This window comes from Zingiber officinale, chromosome 11A, assembly GCF_018446385.1.
Source record: "Zingiber officinale cultivar Zhangliang chromosome 11A, Zo_v1.1, whole genome shotgun sequence".
Taxonomy (NCBI): domain Eukaryota; kingdom Viridiplantae; phylum Streptophyta; class Magnoliopsida; order Zingiberales; family Zingiberaceae; genus Zingiber; species Zingiber officinale.
In genome coordinates, this window is record NC_056006.1 from 22,989,539 (window position 1) to 23,012,364 (window position 22,826).

At 39.6% G+C, this 22,826-nt stretch overlaps 1 protein-coding gene across 1 annotated transcript; it reads left to right on the top strand.

The window, feature by feature from the left end:
* The first annotated feature begins 9,183 nt into the window (after positions 1–9,183).
* LOC122032926 (cyclin-D3-1-like) lies at positions 9,184–11,816 on the top strand. The gene is made up of 6 exons (XM_042592241.1): positions 9,184–9,763; positions 10,146–10,232; positions 10,387–10,485; positions 10,573–10,774; positions 10,869–10,990; positions 11,227–11,816. The coding sequence occupies exons 1-6, from the start codon at positions 9,458–9,460 to the stop codon at positions 11,455–11,457; spliced, it is 1,047 nt and encodes a 348-aa protein (XP_042448175.1). The 5' UTR covers positions 9,184–9,457; the 3' UTR covers positions 11,458–11,816.
* Positions 11,817–22,826: the final 11,010 nt, after the last annotated feature.

The following is a 22,826-nucleotide window of genomic DNA, read 5'->3' on the forward strand; positions in this document are numbered from 1 at the left end:
CCGATTCCTCCTCTATTTAAACCCTTCTTCATGAATTGAAAGGTCATCTCTCCCCTTTGGGAGAAAGCAAGATTGGGTGGTTTCCTCCCATTCTTGGGAGGATTTCTAGGCGATTCTAAGGGAGATCTCGACGATTTCGACTCCGGAGCGAGGATTGGATCCGAAGACAAGGCTTCTTCGTAGATAAGTTTTCTCTTTCCCCCTCTTCTTGTTTTCTTGGATTGGGGATTCAAGGAATGCTTGTAATCTCTATTTCTTCGGGTTTTCTTCCTCGATTCATGGAGTAGATCTTGTATTCTAGGATTAAGGGAGTATTTGTATGATGGATTGATGTAATCTCTTATGGATTTGCCATTTTCTTGTTTCAATGACATTATCTTGCTTGTATCAATCAGATCTTGAATGATTGATGGTGATTTGTGCTTAATTCTCATTCTTGATTGATTGTTTGGATTTCTTATGGACTTTATAAAGATAAACTCTCACTCGATCATCCGAGGGATCCACGTGACAGGTGCAAGCCCGTGTAAGGACGTTTGAGAGATAATCTTGAAGAGGAAATAGGGATATTCAAGAGAGTAGGATGGATTTTATGATTAGCTTCTTGTATCTTGATAGATTAATGAGTCGTGGGCTTCTACGTTGATATCCGAGGAAGGCATAGTAATAGGTGCACTTCTGTGTAAGGACAACATAGGTTCATGTCTAATTAATCCTATTTAGATACATTTCTCAGTCCTTAGCCGGTTGTCTATTGCAAGAGGGAACCGGCAACTTTCTACATGTTTGGCAATTGAGGGATAAGAATTGGTGAACCATTTACATTCAAGAAATCTTACAAAGAAACCAAAACTCCTAGAATCTTCCTTTATCATAACCCAAAACTCTAAACTCTTGTTTGTTGATCTTTAATATTAGATTTGTTTGCCTCTACTTTGCTTTTGAAACGATTGGATAGTTGTTTAGCTAATTCGCATTGAGACATTTCTAGTGCTTATTCCAGTCCCTGTGGATACGATAATCTTTTATATTACTTGCGACATTTCCGTACACTTGCGGAGCGTAACAAGTTTTTGGCGCCGTTGCCGGGGACTGCGCTATAACATTAGGAATTATCAATTGAGTTAGACTAAACATAACTTTTCTTTCTTTCTTTACATTTTCATAGTTGTAACTTTAGAATTCTGTTTCTATAAGCTTTTCTTTTCTTGAATAACATTCTTGACAATTCCTTTTGTTGCAATTCTAATTCTAATTCTAACTTTGCATTCTTGATTTCTAGCAATCTAATCTAACTTTTCTCTATTTTCTCTTTTGATCTAGTATCTTTCTTCTTTTCTTTTGTAAACATATCTTGCAATCTTTAGCATATGAATTATTCTAGACATTTTTCTTTTTCCTTTTATCTTTTCTTTCTTGTTTGCATTATGCACTTTCTTTCATGCAATTTAAATTCTGTATTTTCTTTCTTGTTTTTCATTATGCATTTTATTTCTTGTCTTTAATTCTGCATTTTTAGTTTTGATTGTAATTTTTTTTTAGATATCTAGAGCACTAACATGTCAAGCAGGGCTTCAAGAGAATTTTTCACACCCATGAGCGTAAGATCTTCCATTGATGAATATTATGGTTCAGAAGATGATCAATTTGAGTTTCTTTGTGGAGTGTGTGGTAGCACATCTCATCCAGCTGCTATTTGCCATTTTTTTCAAAAGACTGCTATAACTCCGGAACTTCAGTGTTTGGTTCAACCTCAATATCAAGATACATATGAGCAAGTTCCTGATTCTTATGGCTATGACTGGGAAGATCATCAAATTCAGTACCTTCAACCCCAGCTAATTTCAGAGCAGAGTGAGCAGTCATTATTCCAGCAGCAGATCTCTGACCCTCCTCAACATTATAATCACTTTTGGATGAATCAACAAAATTTGGACTACAACTGCATACAAAATGTTGAGTATACTTCCCAAGTAAATCAGGGTTTGTCAAAATTTCAGGATGATTCTTCATTAGATGGACCACATCATTCACAATTTGATGAGCCAATTGTTTGGGAGGACTCCAAAAACTCAAATACTCTTGCTCCCAATCAGATGAAGTCCACAACACAAGATTCTGAAGAGCTAATGGTACAACGGGGAATCTTAGCTTTACGACTACTACTACAAAATTCCAATAAAGTTGTTGATTCCTCTATTGATGATATTGATGTTAGTGGACTCTTCACTACTTATGATGATGATGTGGTGGATAAAAGTGTAGGGACATGTACTATGGAGGATATGTCCCAAGGATCACCTCCTTTGGTCACGCAACCAATTGATACTATGGAATGTGTAAGAATAGAATTGGTTGATGATAATTGTGTAGGGACTTATGCAATGGAAGCAAAGTGCCAAGAATCACCACTTTTAGAGGCACCACCACTCGAACTAGAGCTAGAACCATTACAAAATTCTGAAGAGGTCACATCCACTTGTTTAGAACTTTCAGGTACTTCTCAGCACTACAAGGTTAGTATTCTTAGTAATCTTTTAGAAAATTTCATAGAGGTACCTATAATTGATTTTGTTGGATGTGATTCATTTTTTTATACATACTCAATTCATACTAATATGGTTCTAGTTCCTTCTTATATTACATTCTTGTGGGAGGTTTGTTTTTCTTTTGGGTGTGTAGGTTTTCAAGAGGCCAATAATTGGAAGCTCATACTGAACCGTCTTCGACCACCCGAAAGAACTTCAAAGAAGACGAAGATGGAGAGAGTGATACTTAAATTTTTAACTCCTTTATTGAAAGCTCCCTCCATAATAAAAGCCCTTGGTAGGAGGGTTCTTAAATATCTTGCCCCTCCAAGAGCAAGATTTAGATGAATCTAATGAGGTGGTCGAGCTAATGACCTTAAACAAGCGCTTCTTGGGAGGCAACCCAAGTTCATTTTTCTTATTTTCTTTTATGTCTTTAGTTCTCTCTTTATAATAAACATGTATCCTCTACTTAATTTTTCTTGTCTATCTTATTGTTGTAGAATTCAAAGTTGTGGAGGAATGTGAGTATTGGATGGAGGAGTATCTTTAAAAACAGGAACGTCAACCATTTGGAGCTCATCACTTGGTAACTTCTTTTAAAATCTCCTCCACATTGTTTTTAGTTTCCATTGGGACAATGAAAAATTTAAGTCTGGGGGGATGCATTAGATGCATTTGATTTGCTTTGTTTGTTTTTTGTTTTTGCTTATGTCTTGCATTGTGTTTTGATTTTTTGTGGCATACATCTTGAGAACATCAAAACTTCACTTATATGCTTTCTTGGATTCAAGTGAAATGTTAGCACGATTATTGGCTTGATTCATGATGTTCGAATGATGCTAGTAGTAAACTTTGTGTAGTTCTTTTTTTCTATCTTGGAAAGCATTAATAAGCTAAGAATCTTATTGTGATGAGTTTTAGTTTTGGTTCAACCTTAAGGATTTTATCTTCACTACACTTGTGCTTGATGCTTGAATAGTTGATGTCATTGAAATAGTCATGATTCATCTTGTTTGCTTAGTACTTGGTTTCCATGGTGATTTCTCAACTTTCATTTTGGTTACTGGATGAGACTCAAATCATTAAAGCTCATTTGGAAAAATCAAAATATCCCAACATGTGTGCTAAAAGTACATTTGTGAATAAGTTTTGCACAATGCAAACACTTATAAAAAAAAAAACAATAAGGGATATAAAAAACAGTTGTCATGAGTGGAATCTAGCAAGTCACCCCTTTGAGACCGAGTTAGGTTACTGAATGTTTAGCTTCTCTTGAGATTGAGCACACCTTTGAGACCTTGGGTTAGTTGAGAAATATGAACCAAGTGAATGGTAAGTAAGTGCCTATCACTGGTTACTTGTCTTTCACTGGAAACATTAGGAATTCAAATTTGATGACGACTTGACTAGGACATGGATTGAAACTTGAAGGGTGTTGAGTTACTTTTACACTGCGCACAAGATTCTTATGCTTGAACCATACTTTACTTGTTTCCATGATCAAGCTTGTTAATGAAACTTTTTGATAGAGTTAGGAAAGTGCACTGGGTTTTATGAATGTGTTGTAGAACATATGAATTTAGACTGCAGCATTTTGCTTGAGGACAAGCAAAGGTTTAAGTCTAGGGGTGTGATGTGCGTAGATTATATACTCTTTTATGCATGTTTTTACGCACATTTACATACTTTGAGCATGCTTGATCTATGCATTTTTATACTTCCAGCTTTCCTTTTAGCATATTTACTCTTTTGGTTCGGAGATCTGCTTTTTGTGCATTTTCTGTACACAGGAGTCGATTTGGTGAAGAATCTACATCTTTGGGCATGCATTGGAGGAAACGAAGGGAGAAAGCACCGGGCCGTGTACCTCACACGGCCCTGCACTGGTATGGAGCTCGGGCCGTGTGGAGTTTGGCACCAACAGAAGAGGAAGATGACATGGCCGTGTGAACCTCGCACGACCGTGTCAAGATTTGAAGCCAACCAGAGCAGAAGCCTTACAGGGCCGTGTGGATCTACACGGCCGTGTGAGATTTCCAGAGACCAAGCAGGCTGTGGCCGTGTGCACCACACGGCCGTGTAGCATTTCCAGAGAGCAGAAGGGTTCTGGCCGTGTGGAGTCACACGGCCGTGCAGCTTTGGCAGAGAGGGAACTGGACATGGCCGTGTGAATCTCACACGGCCGTGTCACGGGGCCGTGTGGCGCCCGATTCCCTCCTCTATTTAAACCCTTCTTCATGAATTGAAAGGGGATCTCTCCCCCTTTGGGAGAAAGCAAGATTTGGTGGTTTCCTCCCATTCTTGGGAGGATTTCTGGGCGATTCTAAGGGAGATCTCGACGATTTCGACTCCGGAGCGAGGATTGGATCCGAAGACAAGGCTTCTTCGTAGATAAGTTTTCTCTTTCCCCCCTCTTCTTGTTTTCTTGGATTGGGGATTCAAGGAATGCTTGTAATCTCTATTTCTTCGGGTTTTCTTCCTCGATTCATGGAGTAGATCTTGTATTCTAGGATTAAGGGAGTATTTGTATGATGGATTGATGTAATCTCTTATGGATTTGCCATTTTCTTGTTTCAATGACATTATCTTGCTTGTATCAATTAGATCTTGAATGATTGATGGTGATTTGTGCTTAATTCTCATTCTTGATTGATTGTTTGGATTTCTTATGGACTTTGTAAAGATAAACTCTCACTCGATCATCCGAGGGATCCACGTGACAGGTGCAAGCCCGTGTAAGGACGTTTGAGAGATAATCTTGAAGAGGAAATAGGGATATTCAAGAGAGTAGGATGGATTTTATGATTAGCTTCTTGTATCTTGATAGATTAATGAGTCGTGGGCTTCTACGTTGATATCCGAGGAAGGCATAGTAATAGGTGCACTTCTGTGTAAGGACAACATAGGTTCATGTCTAATTAATCCTATTTAGATACATTTCTCAGTCCTTAGCCGGTTGTCTATTGCAAGAGGGAACCGGCAACTTTCTACATGTTTGGCAATTGAGGGATAAGAATTGGTGAACCATTTACATTCAAGAAATCTTACAAAGAAACCGAAACTCCTAGAATCTTCCTTTATCATAACCCAAAACTCTAAACTCTTGTTTGTTGATCTTTAATATTAGATTTGTTTACCTTTACTTTGCTTTTGAAACGATTGGATAGTTGTTTAGCTAATTCGCATTGAGACATTTCTAGTGCTTATTCCAGTCCCTGTGGATACGATAATCTTTTATATTACTTGCGACATTTCCGTACACTTGCGGAGTGTAACAGTAGGTTGGCCCAATATAACATTGTAGGCAGATGACGCGCCCACCACAATGAAGTTTGTGGTCCTTGTCCTCTTGAGCGGCTCCTCTACGAGAGAAATGGCCAGCCGAATCTGGCCGATCGACAATACTTCATTGCCTGTGAACCCATAAAGTGGGGTCACCATTAGATGCAAATCGCTTCGGTCAATTTGTAGCTGGTCGAACGTCTTCTTGAATATAATATTCACCGAACTTCCTGTATTAACAAAGGTTCAGTGAATAGCATAATTAGATATTACCATTCGGATGATCAGGATGTTGTCGTGAGGGTTCTCCACTCCCTCTAGGTCTCGAGGGCTGAAACTGATCTCAAGCCCCTCGACTTTTTCCTTGCTGCATCCGACAGCATGTATTTCTAGACGTCAGGCGTGTAACTTCCTCGCTTGGTTTGAGTCACCACCGTTCAGCCTACCATTGATCATTCCAATCTCTCCCTAAGCGGTGTTGTTTTGGTTCTCCTCCTCCGGAGCCGAGGTCCTAGTCTACTCAGTAGAAGCTCGGGTGGGACTTGTATTGTTTTTCCTTTGAGGCTGATGATGATGCCGCTCAGATGTCACTCAATCGTCATCTCGCCGCCCCATTGATCGGCGACTCTTATGTCAATCCGATGATGGTGATCAATGACAATATCCTCCAGGAGCTGGTTGGCTCGCAATTGGCGTCAGATCGTAGCAATCGTGCATGTTGTCCATACCTTTACCTTCACCTCCTTTAGGTGATTGACTGCCACATATTGTACGGCCTGCGTTCTGGGCTCTTGGTGTTACTGTGCTCCTCCTGCTTGGGGTCCCTTGGGTGGTTGATGGCTGCTTGGTGGTCATCGCTCAAGTGCTCCTGCGGACTCGGTCGGCACCTCCTTTCTTCTTGCTGCTTGGGCCACTTCCACATTTATGTACTCCATGGCCCTCCTGAGTAGGTGGTTGAAGTCCTTCGACGGCCTTTAGATGAGTGAGCGTAAGAACTCTCCTTTGGTGAGCCCCTGGGCAAAGATGTTTACCAATATTTCTGAGGAGATCAATGGAATATCCATGACCACTTAGTTGAAGCGCTTAATGTAGGCCCTCAGTACCTTCTTGGGCCCTTGTTTCAAGGAAAATAGGTTAATGCTTGTCTTATGGTAATGACGATTGTTAGAGAAGTGGTGTAAGAATGCCGCTAGGAAGTCTTTGAAACTATGAATCGAGCCAATCAACATTCGTCTGAACCATTGCTGCGCTAACCCGGAAAGTATAGTGATGAAGACCCAACACTTCACCCCGTCGGTGTACTGATGAAGTGTGGTCGTGTTATCAAAATGGGTGAGGTGGTCATTCTGATCTACTATTCTGTTATATTCACCGATGGTCAATGGGGTGTAGTGCTTTGGTAGAGGGTTGTCCAAGATTCCCTGAGAAAACTATTGATTGATCCGCTCGAGGGAATCATTATTCCTTGGTGTTTTCCCTTTACGTTCATCCTGAATGGGCACGTCGTCCGAGGAGGATCCTCGTTCCTTATCCGTTTGGCTTAGCTCCTCTACTGGAGTGTGGAATAGTGCTCGATGGAAGGGGATTGACACGTGGGGTGCATCTCCGTATGTGCCGACTGGCTTCTTACTCTGTCGTAAAATGGATACATGATCCGCTTGGTCTCCATATCCAGTTGGATGACCTGCTGCAGAGGTCTCGGGCACCTGTACATGGCGATCAACCAGCGCCTGTTGTTGTTGCTCCACTATTTTTGTCGCTCGTGCTTGTATCAGCATATCCAGCTCCTCCTTTATGAAAGTAACTATGGCGAGTCGTCCAGCGTCTTCCATCTTTGCATTTCAAATTTAGGCTATGTTCCCACAGATGACGCCAATATGATCCTATCTGAAAATCGTGGAGATGAAAAGCTAGGGATGTGGCTCCTACATTGACTGGATGTAGACCATGCTCCGATCTGCAAGTACAAGAAACATCAGTACCGAGCCAGGGAAGGGGTCTCTGATATTGACCCTCTGACGCTCAAGTCAATCACCGACATGAAGAAGAAGATGGAACAACAGTAGCACAAACATAAACAGTGAATAATGCGTGCCTTTGCCGGTGTACGAACCCCCTTTATATAATGCATTGGTGGGCAACATGTGTAATTTTTGAGGCATGGGCACGTTTTTCCATTGGTCGCGGACACGTTCCCCAATTGGTCCTAGACACGTGATTATGGATACGTTCTTCAATTGATCCTGGACACGTGATCATGGAAATGTTCTCCAATTGGCTGTGGCCACATCCTCTGATTTATCGCAGTACGATCCATCTATTGACCATGTCTCATGTCGGTGACACTATCTCCTAAAAGGATATCCCGAGATAGGTCAGCGATCTCGTTGATCGGCCGAGTGAGATAGCTGCTTGGCCTATTACTCCTGCGCTTGGCGGGACTCGGCTACTCTTCCATGTGGCGACAAGTCTCGATAGTATGATCCTGCCCAATCGGAATAACGCTTCGGTTATCTCAACGCTCCTCTGCTCCGTGACGAACTTCTGATGATCTTGGTTGCACGAGAGCTTCACTTGCCCCATCCCTTTGCCGATCAGGCAAAACATGTCCGATCTCCCCATGATGTAGAGCTCTGCTCGGATATCCTTTGATGAGTCCGTTAGTTCTCTGACGTTGACTTTCACGTCCTCCTTTGACCCATACTTAGTGGACCCCTTTTGTCACCACATCACCGTCTATTCGCAATTGAGCCATGATGAACTTCATGTTTTCCTCAACTTGTAACTGCTTAGAGTCAAGAACTTGGTCCTCTTCAACTTGAAGTCTCGAATTTTTTTTTTCTCAATCAATTTAACTCTAAGAGCTTCTAGTACTTGCAAAGATTCCTCGGGAAGGTTAACTACCTTATTTCAAAATTCCTTTAGTCTTACGTAAGATCTCATGGAACAAAATCTCATTTATGATCTATGTTAATACAGAGAAAATAAATTACGGATGACTACTAGTTATTAGTGTATGAAACTAAGACATGAGAAAAATATATTCGGATATGTTAAATTTCGATCTCAAAACCTCATATGATAACATTTCATATTTCAACAATTGCACTATCCGAGAAGACAAAATATAAGAGAATATGCACACGGTACAACGGTAAGACGTTTGGTGAAATATTTTGTTAACTCAATAAGATTATTTCACTTCATTGATTCCCCAACCAAAGAGTTGAACTGGCTTGTAGTCTGGTTCTGGGAATACTGTGAACCATAAGCCAAACCCTAACACGCAGCCAAAAAAAACAGAAACATAAAGGAAACATATTATTTCTGTGTTTCTTCCCTCTATTTCCCATTGTCTATTCAATTCTCTTTTTTAATATTCTTGCCTGCCATTTGCACTCCCTTCCCTAAATGCTCCTCTCTCCCTTCCCCCACGAATGCCCTACAAAACCCCTCCTTTCCTCACTGTGCAACAGCTGTGAGTTGCTTGCCTCCTCTCCTCCTCTGTGGCCCTCCTGAATACTGCTGCCACTGGGCTCATTTTTGAGTTTTTACGTGGAAAGGAGTCATCTTTGAGGAGGAGAGGAGAGGAATAGGAACAAGGGCTCCCTTATCACTACAAATATAGCATCTTTCTTGAATCTATGGCTTCAGACTATGAATGCGCAGCATCTATCCTCCTCTGCGCCGAGGACAACAGTAGCATCCTGGGTTTTGACGACGATGATGAGGAACGGGGTGGGGTTGGGTGTGGTTGGTTTTCAGAAGTAAAAAGTTGCGATTTTTATGGGGATTTCCTCGTGGACTTCCCTGTTCAATCGGATGAGTGCGTGGGCTTGCTCGTTGAGAGAGAAGCTGAGCATATGCCGAGGGAGGACTACCCCGAGAGGCTGCGGTCCGGGGCATTAGATTTGGCTATCAGGAGAGATGCCATTGATTGGATTTGCAAGGTCGCCCTTTTCTTTGGTTGGATTTATAACGATCTTTTCTTTTCATAATTTTCTCATTAAAAAAAAAAAACAGTTCGTGATCGGCTCTTGTTTTCTGTTTCTAGCCACTATGATCAGTGCGGTTCTTTTGATCCTTCATCTTACTGCTTTTTTACTCATCGTTTGGGATTCTTAATGTATATTTTGGGACTGAAATCTGATTGTCTCCTTTTTCTTATATCTGATTTTGGTTATTTGTTCTGTAGATTTCTTAACAATCTCAGTACAAGCCGATATCTTTTTATTCCCCTTTCAATTTACCTTTCATTTTGATATATATCATACTATTCACTTGGCAAAATTTGCAAAGTCTGATTACTGGATGTTATTGTATGTCGAACAGGTTCATGCCCATTACAACTTTGGGCCACTTAGTGCATATTTAGCTGTTAATTACTTGGATCGATTCCTCTCTGCCAATGAGCTGCCAGTAAGAACTTCCCCAATTGTCTGTAATCTGATCTTTGCAGATACATTGCATATATTCATTCTTTAATGTGTGGTTTCACCTGTGAAATCATTCCTTTCTGGTTGAATGAAAGAATCTTATTAATATAATTCCTTTTCCATTTTTCTATCTGTAGAAGGACAAGGCTTGGATGATACAACTATTATCTGTGGCATGCTTGTCTTTGGCTGCCAAGATGGAGGAAACTGAAATCCCTCTATCTCAGGACTTGCAAGTGAGAAATAGTCTTACGAAAAAAACTCCATAAGGTCTTCTCTGATCGTGAATTTGTTGTGAATCATTTGTGAATTGTTTCATGAAGGTAGGGGATGCAAAATATGTATTTGAATCCAGGACTATCCAGAGAATGGAGCTGCTGATGCTTAGTACCCTCAAATGGAAGATGCAAGCAATTACACCTTTCTCTTACATCGATTTCTTTCTCCATAAGTTCAATGGTGGTAGTGCCCCAAGCAAACTTTTGGTGTCTCATTCTGTGCAATTAACAATAAACACGATTAGAGGTACATCATCTCCCTGCATAAAATTGTACCAATGTCGTATTATATTTGCTGGGTGGATTGAGTTACATGATTAGACTGAGTCAATGCCATTCAGGGATTGATTTCTTGGAATTCAGACCTTCTGAAATTGCCGCAGCTGTTGCACTGTTTGCTTCGGTTGAACTCAAGATTGTGGAATTTGAAAAGGCTTTATCATGTTGTTTCCATGTGGTTAAGGTACATACATTTTCATCTTCTAATTCTCTTTTCCAAAATGGTGAAGAATTTTGAGCGAATTCATCTTACATGAGAAGATCAAATCTCTTTTTTCCTGAATTTAATTTGTATTTTAGAATCTTCTCTTGTGAATATTTTCAGACTGTATGCGATTAGTATTTCGGTAGGGAACCCTTGTTCGCTTACAAAAGATGTTTAACTTCTTTCCTGATATTTTGCTATGATTATTTTGCCAGGAAAGAGTCATAAGATGTTATAAAGTGATACAAGACTCAATAGGAATGAGGAATGTGCCACATGAACTTGCTAGCTCATCGGCTACAACCATACCACAAAGCCCAATTGGAGTGTTGGATGCTGCATGCTTGAGCTACAAGAATGATGATACAGCTGCCAGTTCATTTGCATCATGTTGTCGTGATTCTCCGGCTGTCAAGAGGAGGAAAGTATTTCATAATAAACCCTAAACTGCAATGTAGAATTTTGCCTAAAATTTTGAAGAAAAAGGCAAGGAGTATGAAATGCTAGGTAGCCAAGTACTCGTTCCTTGCGATTGAAACATGCACAACCAGTCGTTCGTTGGAAGAGCAAAACCATGAATCTGGAACCGAGGCAACTAGTTGAAGTGATGCTGCATACTGCTGCAGTTGATCTTCTTTTATTTCTTTTAGCTTGTATCTGGCCCTTGAGGCTAAAAACAACTAGCTAAACAAAAAAAAAAAAAAAAAAGAGAAAAAATATAGTAAAAAAGGGAAAGTAACTTCTTCTGGAAGATTTAATTTATGGACATTGTTTCAATGATCAGTTGTGCATCATGTTTCTTCCATTCCTATTCTTTGAATGCCATTTGTGCTCACTCTGGACTCTGCCTTCCCTGTGCTGCAAAAATGGAGTCAAAAGTGTGATGAACCAAGGGAAAGAGCAACTAAGGTAAATCTTTGATACAGTGATGATTCTTTCTTTTGTTATTGTATCTGTAAACCAAACATGCAGCAAATTTCTATTACCAGATTGGATGAAATGACACTCAAAAGGAAATCAGATCTTCAACTTTCAGGTCCACTTTGAGATGCAATCATTGTGTACCTTGTGGGAACCTTAATGTAGCAGGGAACATGTGAATGTCTGAAATCTATGTTCTGTCTTGAGTCATCAAGGTGGCAACTGGTAAGGTTAAGGATGAGGTTGGGTCTCATTCTGGAAGATGACTGACTGTTCATGTTCAATCACTTGTTTACTATGCAGGAAAGGCAGCTACTGAGTGAGACCAAAATGTTCAGTAAAAATTCCTAATGGCAACTCAGTGCTCAGTTTGTCTTGGAACTAGTAATGATGGAGTGACAATTAACTAAGAGGGTTCTTCTTGAGTTTAAGAGTTATTCTAAGATATCCTGAATTTACGAGTTGTTCTTTTTTATTTTTTTGATGAATGATAAATATGCATATAAAGGAAGTAAAACTGTACAATATTATTCTAGGAAGGCTACTTTTGTCTGATAAAGTGTTAGATTTAATGTTTTCCTAAATACCACCTCTACATCAAGATACTCTTTCTTAAATATGCTCTGGATCCTTGCCTGTTATACATAGTGAATCATAAGTGGCACGATAAGGTGTCTGACCTTCACCAAACCATTGGTCCTTCGATAATGAAGTCTGAAGACCCTCAACATCCTTCGATACGTGCTCATATCTAACCACCATTTGATCTGCTCCTACAGCTAATTGATTGGTCCCCATTTGAAGAATACATGTTCTTGTGTCTTCTCCAAGCCACAAAAGATACATCTCCTATCTTCCATGTAGTCCTGCTCATCTCATGTGTAAGCAGTCAATTTAGAAGTTGTTGAACATCTGAAGTTGGTGGGATTTTATTGGGATAATTGGTGTTAATTGGAGTAAAAGATGATATCGTTTATCCTAAGTGATCTAGTATTATTTATCTCATGACAATATATATGCAAGTAAATTATAGGGATATTTTATCTAGTATAATAGTCCTTTGCATTGGAAAGGTTAGACATCTAATGACACAATTTATATTTGTTAGCAGGGACAATTGATGTTGATCTATGATAAAAGATGAAATCATCACTTTAACCGTCTCTTTTGGACGATCCCATACTTTCTAAAAAAGTATGTAAATTACAGGGGCTTTGCTAAATAATAATAGCACATGGGAGGATAATTGATGAATCACATGAATGTTGCAAAACTGATTGGCACCTTTCAGGCATTTGACCTGTTCTCCATCTCTAGACACCACAGGCAAAGGTTGTAGGGCACCATCTGATAAGGACAAAAGGTTCAATTTTTAAAAATAGCCTTTGAGTGTCTTTTATTTTTAACATATACCTTATATTTTGTGTACCCTAAATACCCTCCTCTCTAGACTCTCCCTCTTGTCTTGAATCTTAAAATTTAAAATCTTAAATCCTAAATATCCACCTTTCTTTTACCTCCTTTTCATCTTTTTCCCTAAACCTTTGTGATGTGGCAGATATATAGGGGGCTCTCACGTAGGATCAAAAAGTCAATTTTCTGATTAACGTGACAGTTAAAGTTTAAGATAGGTCAACTTGAGTGAATGGTTGATTGGGGCATCAAAGGCCACCAACCGGGCTCTACTCCTATATTCTCCCAATCGGTGCACAGGATCATGAGACTCTACTCCCTTGCACCCTCCCGATTGACGCAGGATCACTGGGCTTTGTTCTCCTATATCCTTCTGCTTGGTTCTTGATTGTATCTCTGGCTCTTGGGATTCTGCTCCCCTACATCCTCCCGATCGGAGCATAGAATTATGGGGCTCTGCTCTCCTGCACCCTCCTGATCGACCCACAAGATCATGGGTCTCTGCTCCTGTATATCTTTCTACTTAATTTTCGATCGAATCTTCGACTCCTAAGACTCTGCTCCCCTCAACTCCTTATAAGATAGATATACATATAATCAAACCCGTCAACATCAGAAGATTGAGCCCCCTTTTTACTAACCTATTATCCCACTATTTAGGCTAGGCCCGAAAACCTTATGGACCTTTCAATTCAGGAGTCCATTCCACAATTAATGCTGAGTATGGAATTGTTAGAAGCACGTGGGACCATATCTTTGTACAAAATATAGGATACGAGTAACGTATGAGCAATGAGACTGCACACTACAATATCTCATATGTTGATATGATATTTAATTAATGTGAGGATTACAAAGATGTTATAAAAGGATCCCATCCTCACAAGCGCATGTATGTCTTTTGCTTCACACTTATCTTATATTTTCTACTACTGTCCATCTTCCATATTTTTTTCCCACATCACTAACTCGAGTGTTAAAGTGGCTACGCCAGGGAGGTTTTTCTCTTCATGGTCCTATTGCAGTTAACATCAAAGCTATCTCTCCAGTGATCCCCCTTCGAGGTGTTTCTCCTTCAAGGTATTCTTGAGGTCAACATCAAAGTCATCTTTCCGAAGGGATCAAATTTGGTGTTGTCTGTGTGAATATATGCTTGATCTGAAATGTGAAAATGAATGATGCTAGAAAGTTCACAATTATTACCTTACCACAAGAAGACTTTGATTTGCTAATGATGGCTAAAGTGCAAGCGCTTGCACAAAAGAAGCAAGCAATGAATTTTGCTCCTTCAAAAGCACTTGTAGCATTAGCCGAACAACCACAAACTACTGACCAAAGATCCAAGCCAGTGAAGCTAACTAAGTTCCCTAGAGCTCTAATTCGAACTCTCGTAGAAGATTCTGTCGGATCCGAGTGGTCTCAAGGATCCTCCATTGGAAATGCACCTCTTTGAGATCTAAGGTAAGGCAAAGCACTTGCTGTTAGCAGCTTACCTGAGCGGCTAAGTATTCCCTTTTCTTAGGGGATCCTAGAAGATAAGCTACCCAAAAGTTTCTAATATGCACATATCATATAATATAGTGGTGTGACCGATCCTAAACACCATCTCTGTAAGTTTGAAAATGTTGTTTTACTGCATCAGTACACCAATGATGTCAAGTGTCAAGTGTCTTTAACATCACTCTCGGGCTTGGCACAAAGGTGGTTCAATCGACTCCCATTGGGCTCCATCTAATGTTTCAAAGATTTCAAGGCTATCTTTCTCCATTACTTTGCTAGCAGCTGAAGATACCACAAGACTACATTGAAATTTTTTTCGCCCTCAAGTAGAGGACAAAAGAGACGTTGAAAGCATACATCAAGTGATTCAATCAAGTTGCTATGGCTACCCCCTCAATCACCTCTGAAATACTGGTAAGTGTCTTCTCTCAAAGACTCATCGATGGGGATTTCTTTCATTCCCTAGTAAGGAAACCTCCCAAGGATTTCGACAATTTATTGGAGCGGACTGTTAAATATGTTAGTGTAGAAGAAGCCCAAGTCGCCCAAAAAATGAAGTTGCTACTCCTGCCCCTTCTTTCTATTGGCGCAGCGAGGCTAGCAAGAGGGGGTAAATTTCTTATTAAGAAAAAAGAACCTTTCCCAGACTTTGAACTTCAATTAACAGTAATTTCACAATTATAATAAATAGAAATGAATAACTAATAAAATAAAAGAGGCCAACAGATTTACTTGGTTACAACTTAGGTGGTTATTAATCCAAGGCAAGTAAACACACTAAAAGTCTCCTTCTTCAAAGGTGGAGAACCCTCTTACACCTGCCGGAAGCTTAGAAAGTATTTAGGAAATGAATACAGAAATTGTTTTTAATTTCGTAGGTTCAGGAGTCTTTTTATAGCCCCTAAAAAATCTTATCCGAGGTTGGAAGGCGCCTCCAGCAAGGTAAGTACGGATAAAACCTTATCCTCTTCTAACGGTAGAATTTACTTGGTCGAAGGTGCCTTCTATAGGGCTAGAAGGTGCCTTCGTACTGTTCATCGAAGGTGTCTTCGTATTGTTCATCGAAGGCGCCTTCCATCCATGGAAGGCGCCTTCCATAGTGAAGGTGCGGAGGCGCGCGGAGATGCCTTTAATTGAAGGCGCCTCCAACAGTATTTCCAACCTTCTTTTTTCTCTTATGCCGCTTTGGTCGCCTGAGTGATTGTGGCCATATGGGATAGGGCTCACCCGAACCTATTTTTCAGCTTTTTCCTTGAGCAAGCTTCCACTCTGGCTTCTCGTCCCTTGGAATGTCGCACACGCCCTTCTCATCCACCGGTGTACTCTTCCGCAGCATCTCGTCCCTCGGATGCACCAAGTCCGTCGGCTCCCTTCCCGTGCCATCCTTCTCACTAGCTACGTCTTCCACTCGACTTTTTATGTTCCTAAGCTCCTGCACACTTAGACACAAGGATCAAATACAACAGGACCTAACTTATCCTAGTTGATCACTTCAAAACAACCACGGGGTTCCAACAATCTCCTCCTTTTTGATGTGCATCAACCCAAGTTCAAGTTAGGAATAAAATCAAAAAGATTGCAATAAGTATTGTAAAGAAATTGCAAAAATAATATTATGGAAACATGGAGTACATTAAGTATAACAAATGAGTTAGCAAAACTCAAAATTTTAAAATTATTGATAAATAACAAATCCTAACTCCTCCTAATCTTGTACCTAATCCTCTCCCTTTGATCATATAAAAAAAATAGAAAAATAACATACGAAGTTGGAAAGTTGTGATATTAATTTTTGGGGTACTTAAAAACATTTCCATAAAGTCATACTTTGTATTGGACAAGAAGAAAGAACAGAGTTAAGAACATTTTATCAATTTTAAAAATTTTGATTAATTTTTAACTTGTTAAAAGATTATAATAGTAAATCATTTAATAGTTAGTCAATTAAATATTTATTTCAATAATCAGCTTCCAGGCTGTGACGAGGCACTAGACCTTCTTGGATATTGGAGCAACAACCACTTTCTTAGACAAAACCTTTTAAAGAAATTAATATTTCATCTCCTTTCTAACATTTTAACCCATTTAAAAATTAAAAGAATTTTAGAATAAACATGATTTTGGAACCCAATATAGGTTCCTATCTACTGGGTTAATTAAAAATTTGGAGGGTATATACCTTCTAGGGATTTTTCTAAGTTGTCACTGGTGTTTTCTAATGTACCATTTTAGTCTACCATAATTTCTAATTTTTGAGTTTTGAAAATTACTTAGTTTCAAACATGCATGTCCTTTTTCCAAATTTTTTATTTATATTTTCAATTTATAATTTTCTAGTTTTAAACTATCTAATTGTCTTTTTAAACCAATGTTCTCTTTTTCTAATTTTACCAAATCCTTGGAAAAAATCTTAATGCAATTAAACGACTGCTTGAGAGATAATGCACGTACCTCACTTACCTCATGTTTTGATGCTCCCCCTTCATCACAACTTTCTTTTGATGATTCATCCCATGTGGCCTTCAAATTCTTGTGATTTGTTCTGTTGCCCTTGTCTTTCTCCTTCTTCTTTAGTTTAGGGTATTTATCTTTGATGTGCCCTTTCTCTTGGTAGTTGTAACATTGGACCTTTTTTTTACTCTGAAAGTGTTTCTTTGCCTGTGACTTATTAAATTTATTAGATTTAATGTATTTACTAAATTTTCTTACCATTAGAGCCGCTTCATCTCCATCAATTGACTCTTTGGAGTCTGGATTGTCCGTTCTTGCCTTTAGGGCAATGTTTTGACTTGGTCCTTTTCTTTGTCCTGCACACTGAGATTTGTGTAATTCGAAAGTGGAGAAAAGATTTTCTAAGGTACTCACCTCGAGATCTTTGGAGATATAGTAGGAGTCTACTATAGATGTTCATTCCGATGTTCTCGGGAACGCATTTAAAGCATATCTTAGTGTGTCCCGATTGGTTATCGTTTCTCCGAGGTTTATTAGGCTGGTGATTAGCTCCTTGATTCTTCCGTGTAGTTGAGAAACCAATTCGCTTTCTTCCATTAAGAGATTGCTGATTTGGTTCCAAAGTAGATCTCGTTTTGTGAATTTGGCTTCAGACGTACCTTCATGTAGTTCTAGGAACTTCTCCCAAAGTTCCTTTACTGATTTGTAGGCGCCGATTCTGTTGACTTCTTGCGGAGGTAGCACGCTTGGTAGATGAAATTCGGCTCGTCCATTTGCCACAAAATCTGCTTGCTCCTTTTTGGTCCATTAATACTCCTCTTTGTCTTTCGATGCTACAAATCCATATTTTAATATTAACAATAAATCAAAATTGATTTTAAAAAAATACCTCCATGTATTTCTTCCATGACTTAAATTCTTCCTCAAATTTTGGTGGGTATATTATCGGTCTGTCCATCATTTCGGTGCTTCAGTCGACGATTAGTCCTTCTGAGACAGTTGGGCTCTGATATCACTTGTTAGCGCAACGGGCCGACAAGAATGGGTGAATTGCCTGTTAAGAAAAAAGAACCTTTCCCGATCTTTGGACTTCAAATAACAACAATTTCACAATTATAATAAACAGAAATGAACAACTAATAAAATAAAAGAGGCCAACAGATTTACTTGGTTATAACCTAGGTAGTTGTTAATACAAGGCAAGTAAAAGCACTAAAAGTCTCCTTCTTTGAAGGCGAAGAAACCTCTTATACTCGCTGGAAGCTCAGAAAGTATTTAGGAAATGAATACAGAAGTTGTTATTGATTTCTTACGTCCAGGGGTCTTTTTTATAGCCCCTGGAAAATCTTATCCGGGGCTGGAAGGCACATCCAACAAGCTGGAAGGTGCCTCCATCAAGGTAAGTACGGATAAAACCTTATCCTCTTCCAACGGTAGAATTTGCCTGGTCGAAGGTGCCCTTTTATAGGGATGGAAGGCGCCTTCGTACTGTTCATCGAAGGCGCCTAACAGCCATGGAAGATGCCTTCTACAGTGAAGGTGCAGAGGTGTAGGACGCACCTTCAACTCCCTTTGAAGGCGCCTCCAGCAGTATTTCCAGCCTTCATTTTGCTCTTCTACTATTTCGGTCGCCTGGGTGATCACGGTCATCCGGGATAGGGCTCACTCAAACCCATTTTCTGCCCTTCTCCTCGAGAAGGCTTCCGCTCCGGCTTCTCGTCCCTCAAAACGTCGCGCATGCCCTTCTCATCCACCGGTGTACTCTTCTGCAACACCTCGTCACTCAGATGCACCAAGCCCGTAGGCTCCCTTCCCGTGCCATCCTTCCCGCTAGCTGCGTCTTTCGCTCGACTTCTTGTATTCCTAATCTCATGTACACTTATACATAAGGATCAAACACAATAGGACCTAACTTAACCTGGTTGATCACATCAAAACAACCACGGGGTTCCAACACTTTCAAGCAAAGCACAAGGGCCCTCTACCCCTTCTAGGAAACAACGAGCACCGACTAAGTCATCCACTAGCTCATGAACTAAGATTAGTCCAACATGTGGAAGTCGTTCAGACCTCATTCACTAAGGCTTGCCAATGGATACCCACATTTTATACTTATCACAAATCAAAACTCACAATGCCAACGATTGTTACTAGTATGCTCGAGAACTTTGTCGGGTGGCTGATCAGAGCCTTCAATGTCAACAACCCCTTAAACTGTTCATCAATCTAGCAGACCTCTAGATGGTCCCAACACAGCCAATCGACAACCTGATGCTCTACAACAACAAGGTAGCAGAGTCCACTCCCCGAATAAGGGCACAAAATGCTCGCAGATTCGATAAGAAAAAAATAAGAGGAATGTCATCCGGGGAAATGTCAACATAATCTCTGGAGGCCCTACTGATAAAGATTCCTATCAAGCATGGAAGTCTTATGGTCACTAACTAGAGATCTATGAAGTTGGCTCCAGTCGAACGCAGGTGGAGGTCCCTAGATCAATTTTCGGCCTTAAGATTTTAAAGGGATAGAAGTATCACATGATGATGCCCTAATCATTAAAGTTGTTATCATCAACTACAATGTGACCAAAGTTTTTTGGATACAAGGTGTCACACCCCGTGACCGGCGACAGACATCGAGGTTACTTTCAAATGAAAATTTTGAAAATAACCAACTCGGTAGTATAGTAATTTCAAAATAGACCAGTCTTTTCATTCCAAAATAAATGATAAACTATTCATACTATTTGAACTAATTAGATTACATCCACTTAAATTTGAAAATCTCATATTGCAACGAAATTCAGGTATTTTTGTCAGAAATTAGAGTGAATTCACCATCCCCAAAACTTAACTTGCTTCCGATCCTTGATTTCATTTTCAGTTCCAATTTCTTATCTAACTGAAATGAGTTATAAGGGGTGAGTGACTTGAAACCACCCAGTAAGTGGAGAATAAAATATAAATACAACGATTCTTGAGAAGCAGCAATTTTTCAGTAGTAAAAATAGCAGTTAAATCAAAACAAAAATATATATAGACACTGAAATTAAATCATGTTCCTTATTACTTAAGCTAATATCAGCCCTCTAGAATTATCTCTCTTAGAGGAGAGGTCAGAAATAGGAAGTAGTTCAAAAATCAAAGTGTTTAGAATACGTATCTTTATCATTTACTTCATAATTAATTCAGTGACCCAAAATACAATAATGACAGTAATTAGTAATCTTCAGTAATTTATAGTAGTGTAACAAAATATTTTTAAAAAAATAAAGTTATCACTTTCAGAACTCATAATTTGCATAATAAGCCCACTTATCGAAATCCTTGGAAGTTGATACGACGTGGGAAAGGTAGGATTCTTGAAGTACATTTCTCATTCCTTGCCAAAATGATTCTACCAGGGATTGTCTTCTCTTCCGATCAAGCTTTTCCATAACTTTCCCATGGTTATTTATACGGGTGAAGTTTTATAGAAAATCCCAAGGTTATTTTCTATAAATCGTGCTAAGAGTAACTTTAGAACCCATTGGCTGTTGAAAGCCTTTCCAAAATCTAGACACGAATCTTGGATCTTAGTTTGACAAGATACTCATGGGCACTCCATGCAATCACACTATGCTATCCATATAAAGATTTACTAGCTTGTCGAGATTATAATTCATGCGGACTGGTATGAAGTGAGCAAACTTGGTAAGCCTATCCACAATTACTCATATAGCATCATGACTCTGGTGCGATCTCGGCAACCCTATAATGAAGTCCATGGAAATATGTTCCCATTTCCATTTTGGAATTTCTAATGGTTGTAAGAGTTCTCCAGGTCCCTGGTGTTTGACCTTCACTTATTTGTTGGGTTCGTCGGGCCGCGAAAACCGCTTTTTCACGTCGCGGAAACCCCGAGTCACCCAAAGCCATGGATCTCGTGCAAAGATTCGTAAACAAAACTTTTCGAAAAACTTTTTCTTGTACGAGTTTGTAAAAACTTTAGATCTACACTAAAGTTAAGATCATTACCCTTGTAGCGAAGCCCTTCGCGTTCCCGCTCGTCCAAGAAGTTGCCGGACTCTAGACCGTCAAGCGTCGGTCCTCTAGAAGTATCCACACGAACAATTCTTGATGGAGAAAACCTAAACAAAGGTGTGCTAGCACCTTGATAGGTCACGGCAAGGAAGAGGAGGGAGAGCAAGGAGAGAACACAAGGAAGAAGAAGGAGTTACACCACATGAATGGAAAAATGAATTCCCACACAAACACAAAGTGGCCGGCCACTCTCAAAAACTCCCAAATTAATTGCATTAATTGCAATTAATATGAAGCCATTAAAGAGAATGGCTTTGTAACTTCCATGAGGTGGCACCCATGATGATGTGGAACATCATTATTGGTCCACCTAATGCCAACTCACCAATGAGGTGGCAAAAGGTCAAGTCAAAATTGACCTTTGGTCTTCCTTCTCAAGTCAAGTCAAACTTGACTCAATCTCTACCATGGTTGATCTAATCTAACCATTTGATTCGAGCCAACTTAATATAATGAATCTAATTCATTAAATTAAATTGATTCAATGAGTCAAAATCTAAATTAGACTCATTGAACACATGAATCAACTTGAGTCGAACTCAAGTTAGCCCAATTAGGATTACTCTTAATCCAATTTGATTCATCAAATGAATCTAATCCTCTTGGTTCATCATATGAACCTAATCTCCATCTAATTGTCCTAAGTGTGTGACCCTATAGGTTCTTGTAACGTTGGCAATGCCCTAAACCCATTTAGGAGCATAAGTAATGAGCGGTATCTAGCAACACATCATTACTACCCAAGTTACAAGAATGTCGAGATCCGACATCACCTTGTGACTACTAATTGTGACTCCTCACAATATATGAGACATTATCCTTCTATCCTAGACATCTAGATTGATCAATATGAGGCATAGACCGTGTCATCCTCTAATCAACCTAAATCTTGAACTCCAAGTAGACACACTCGATCAAATGAGCTCAACATCTAATGTTGACTCATTTGGGCATGGCCATGCACTTAGTGGTCTCACTCTATCAAGAATACCGATGTCGCTCCCGTCATATGGGAGGGATAGATCCCATCTACATCACTCACATCCCTCTACATAATTCGTTATATACCCAGTAATCGCCTTTATAGTCCACCCAGTTACGGGTGACGTTTGACGAAACCAAAGTACATAACTCCTTATGTAGGGATCCATGGTGACTTCAGGTCTAAGGACTAATAGTCTTACTAATAGCCACATGAGAAAGTATATGACACTCATATAACGATCCATGATACTTTCTCATGGCGGGTCATTCAGTATACATTCTCTAATGCATACCCATGTGTCAGCTTGATATCTCTATATCCATGACTTGTGAGATCAAGTCATCGAGCTGACCTACATGCTAGTCTTATTGTATTAACATTGTCCCTGAATGTTAATACTCGACTAGGAATGATTTAGAGTAGTGTTCCCTATATCATCTCACTATCGATTCAACCAATCGAT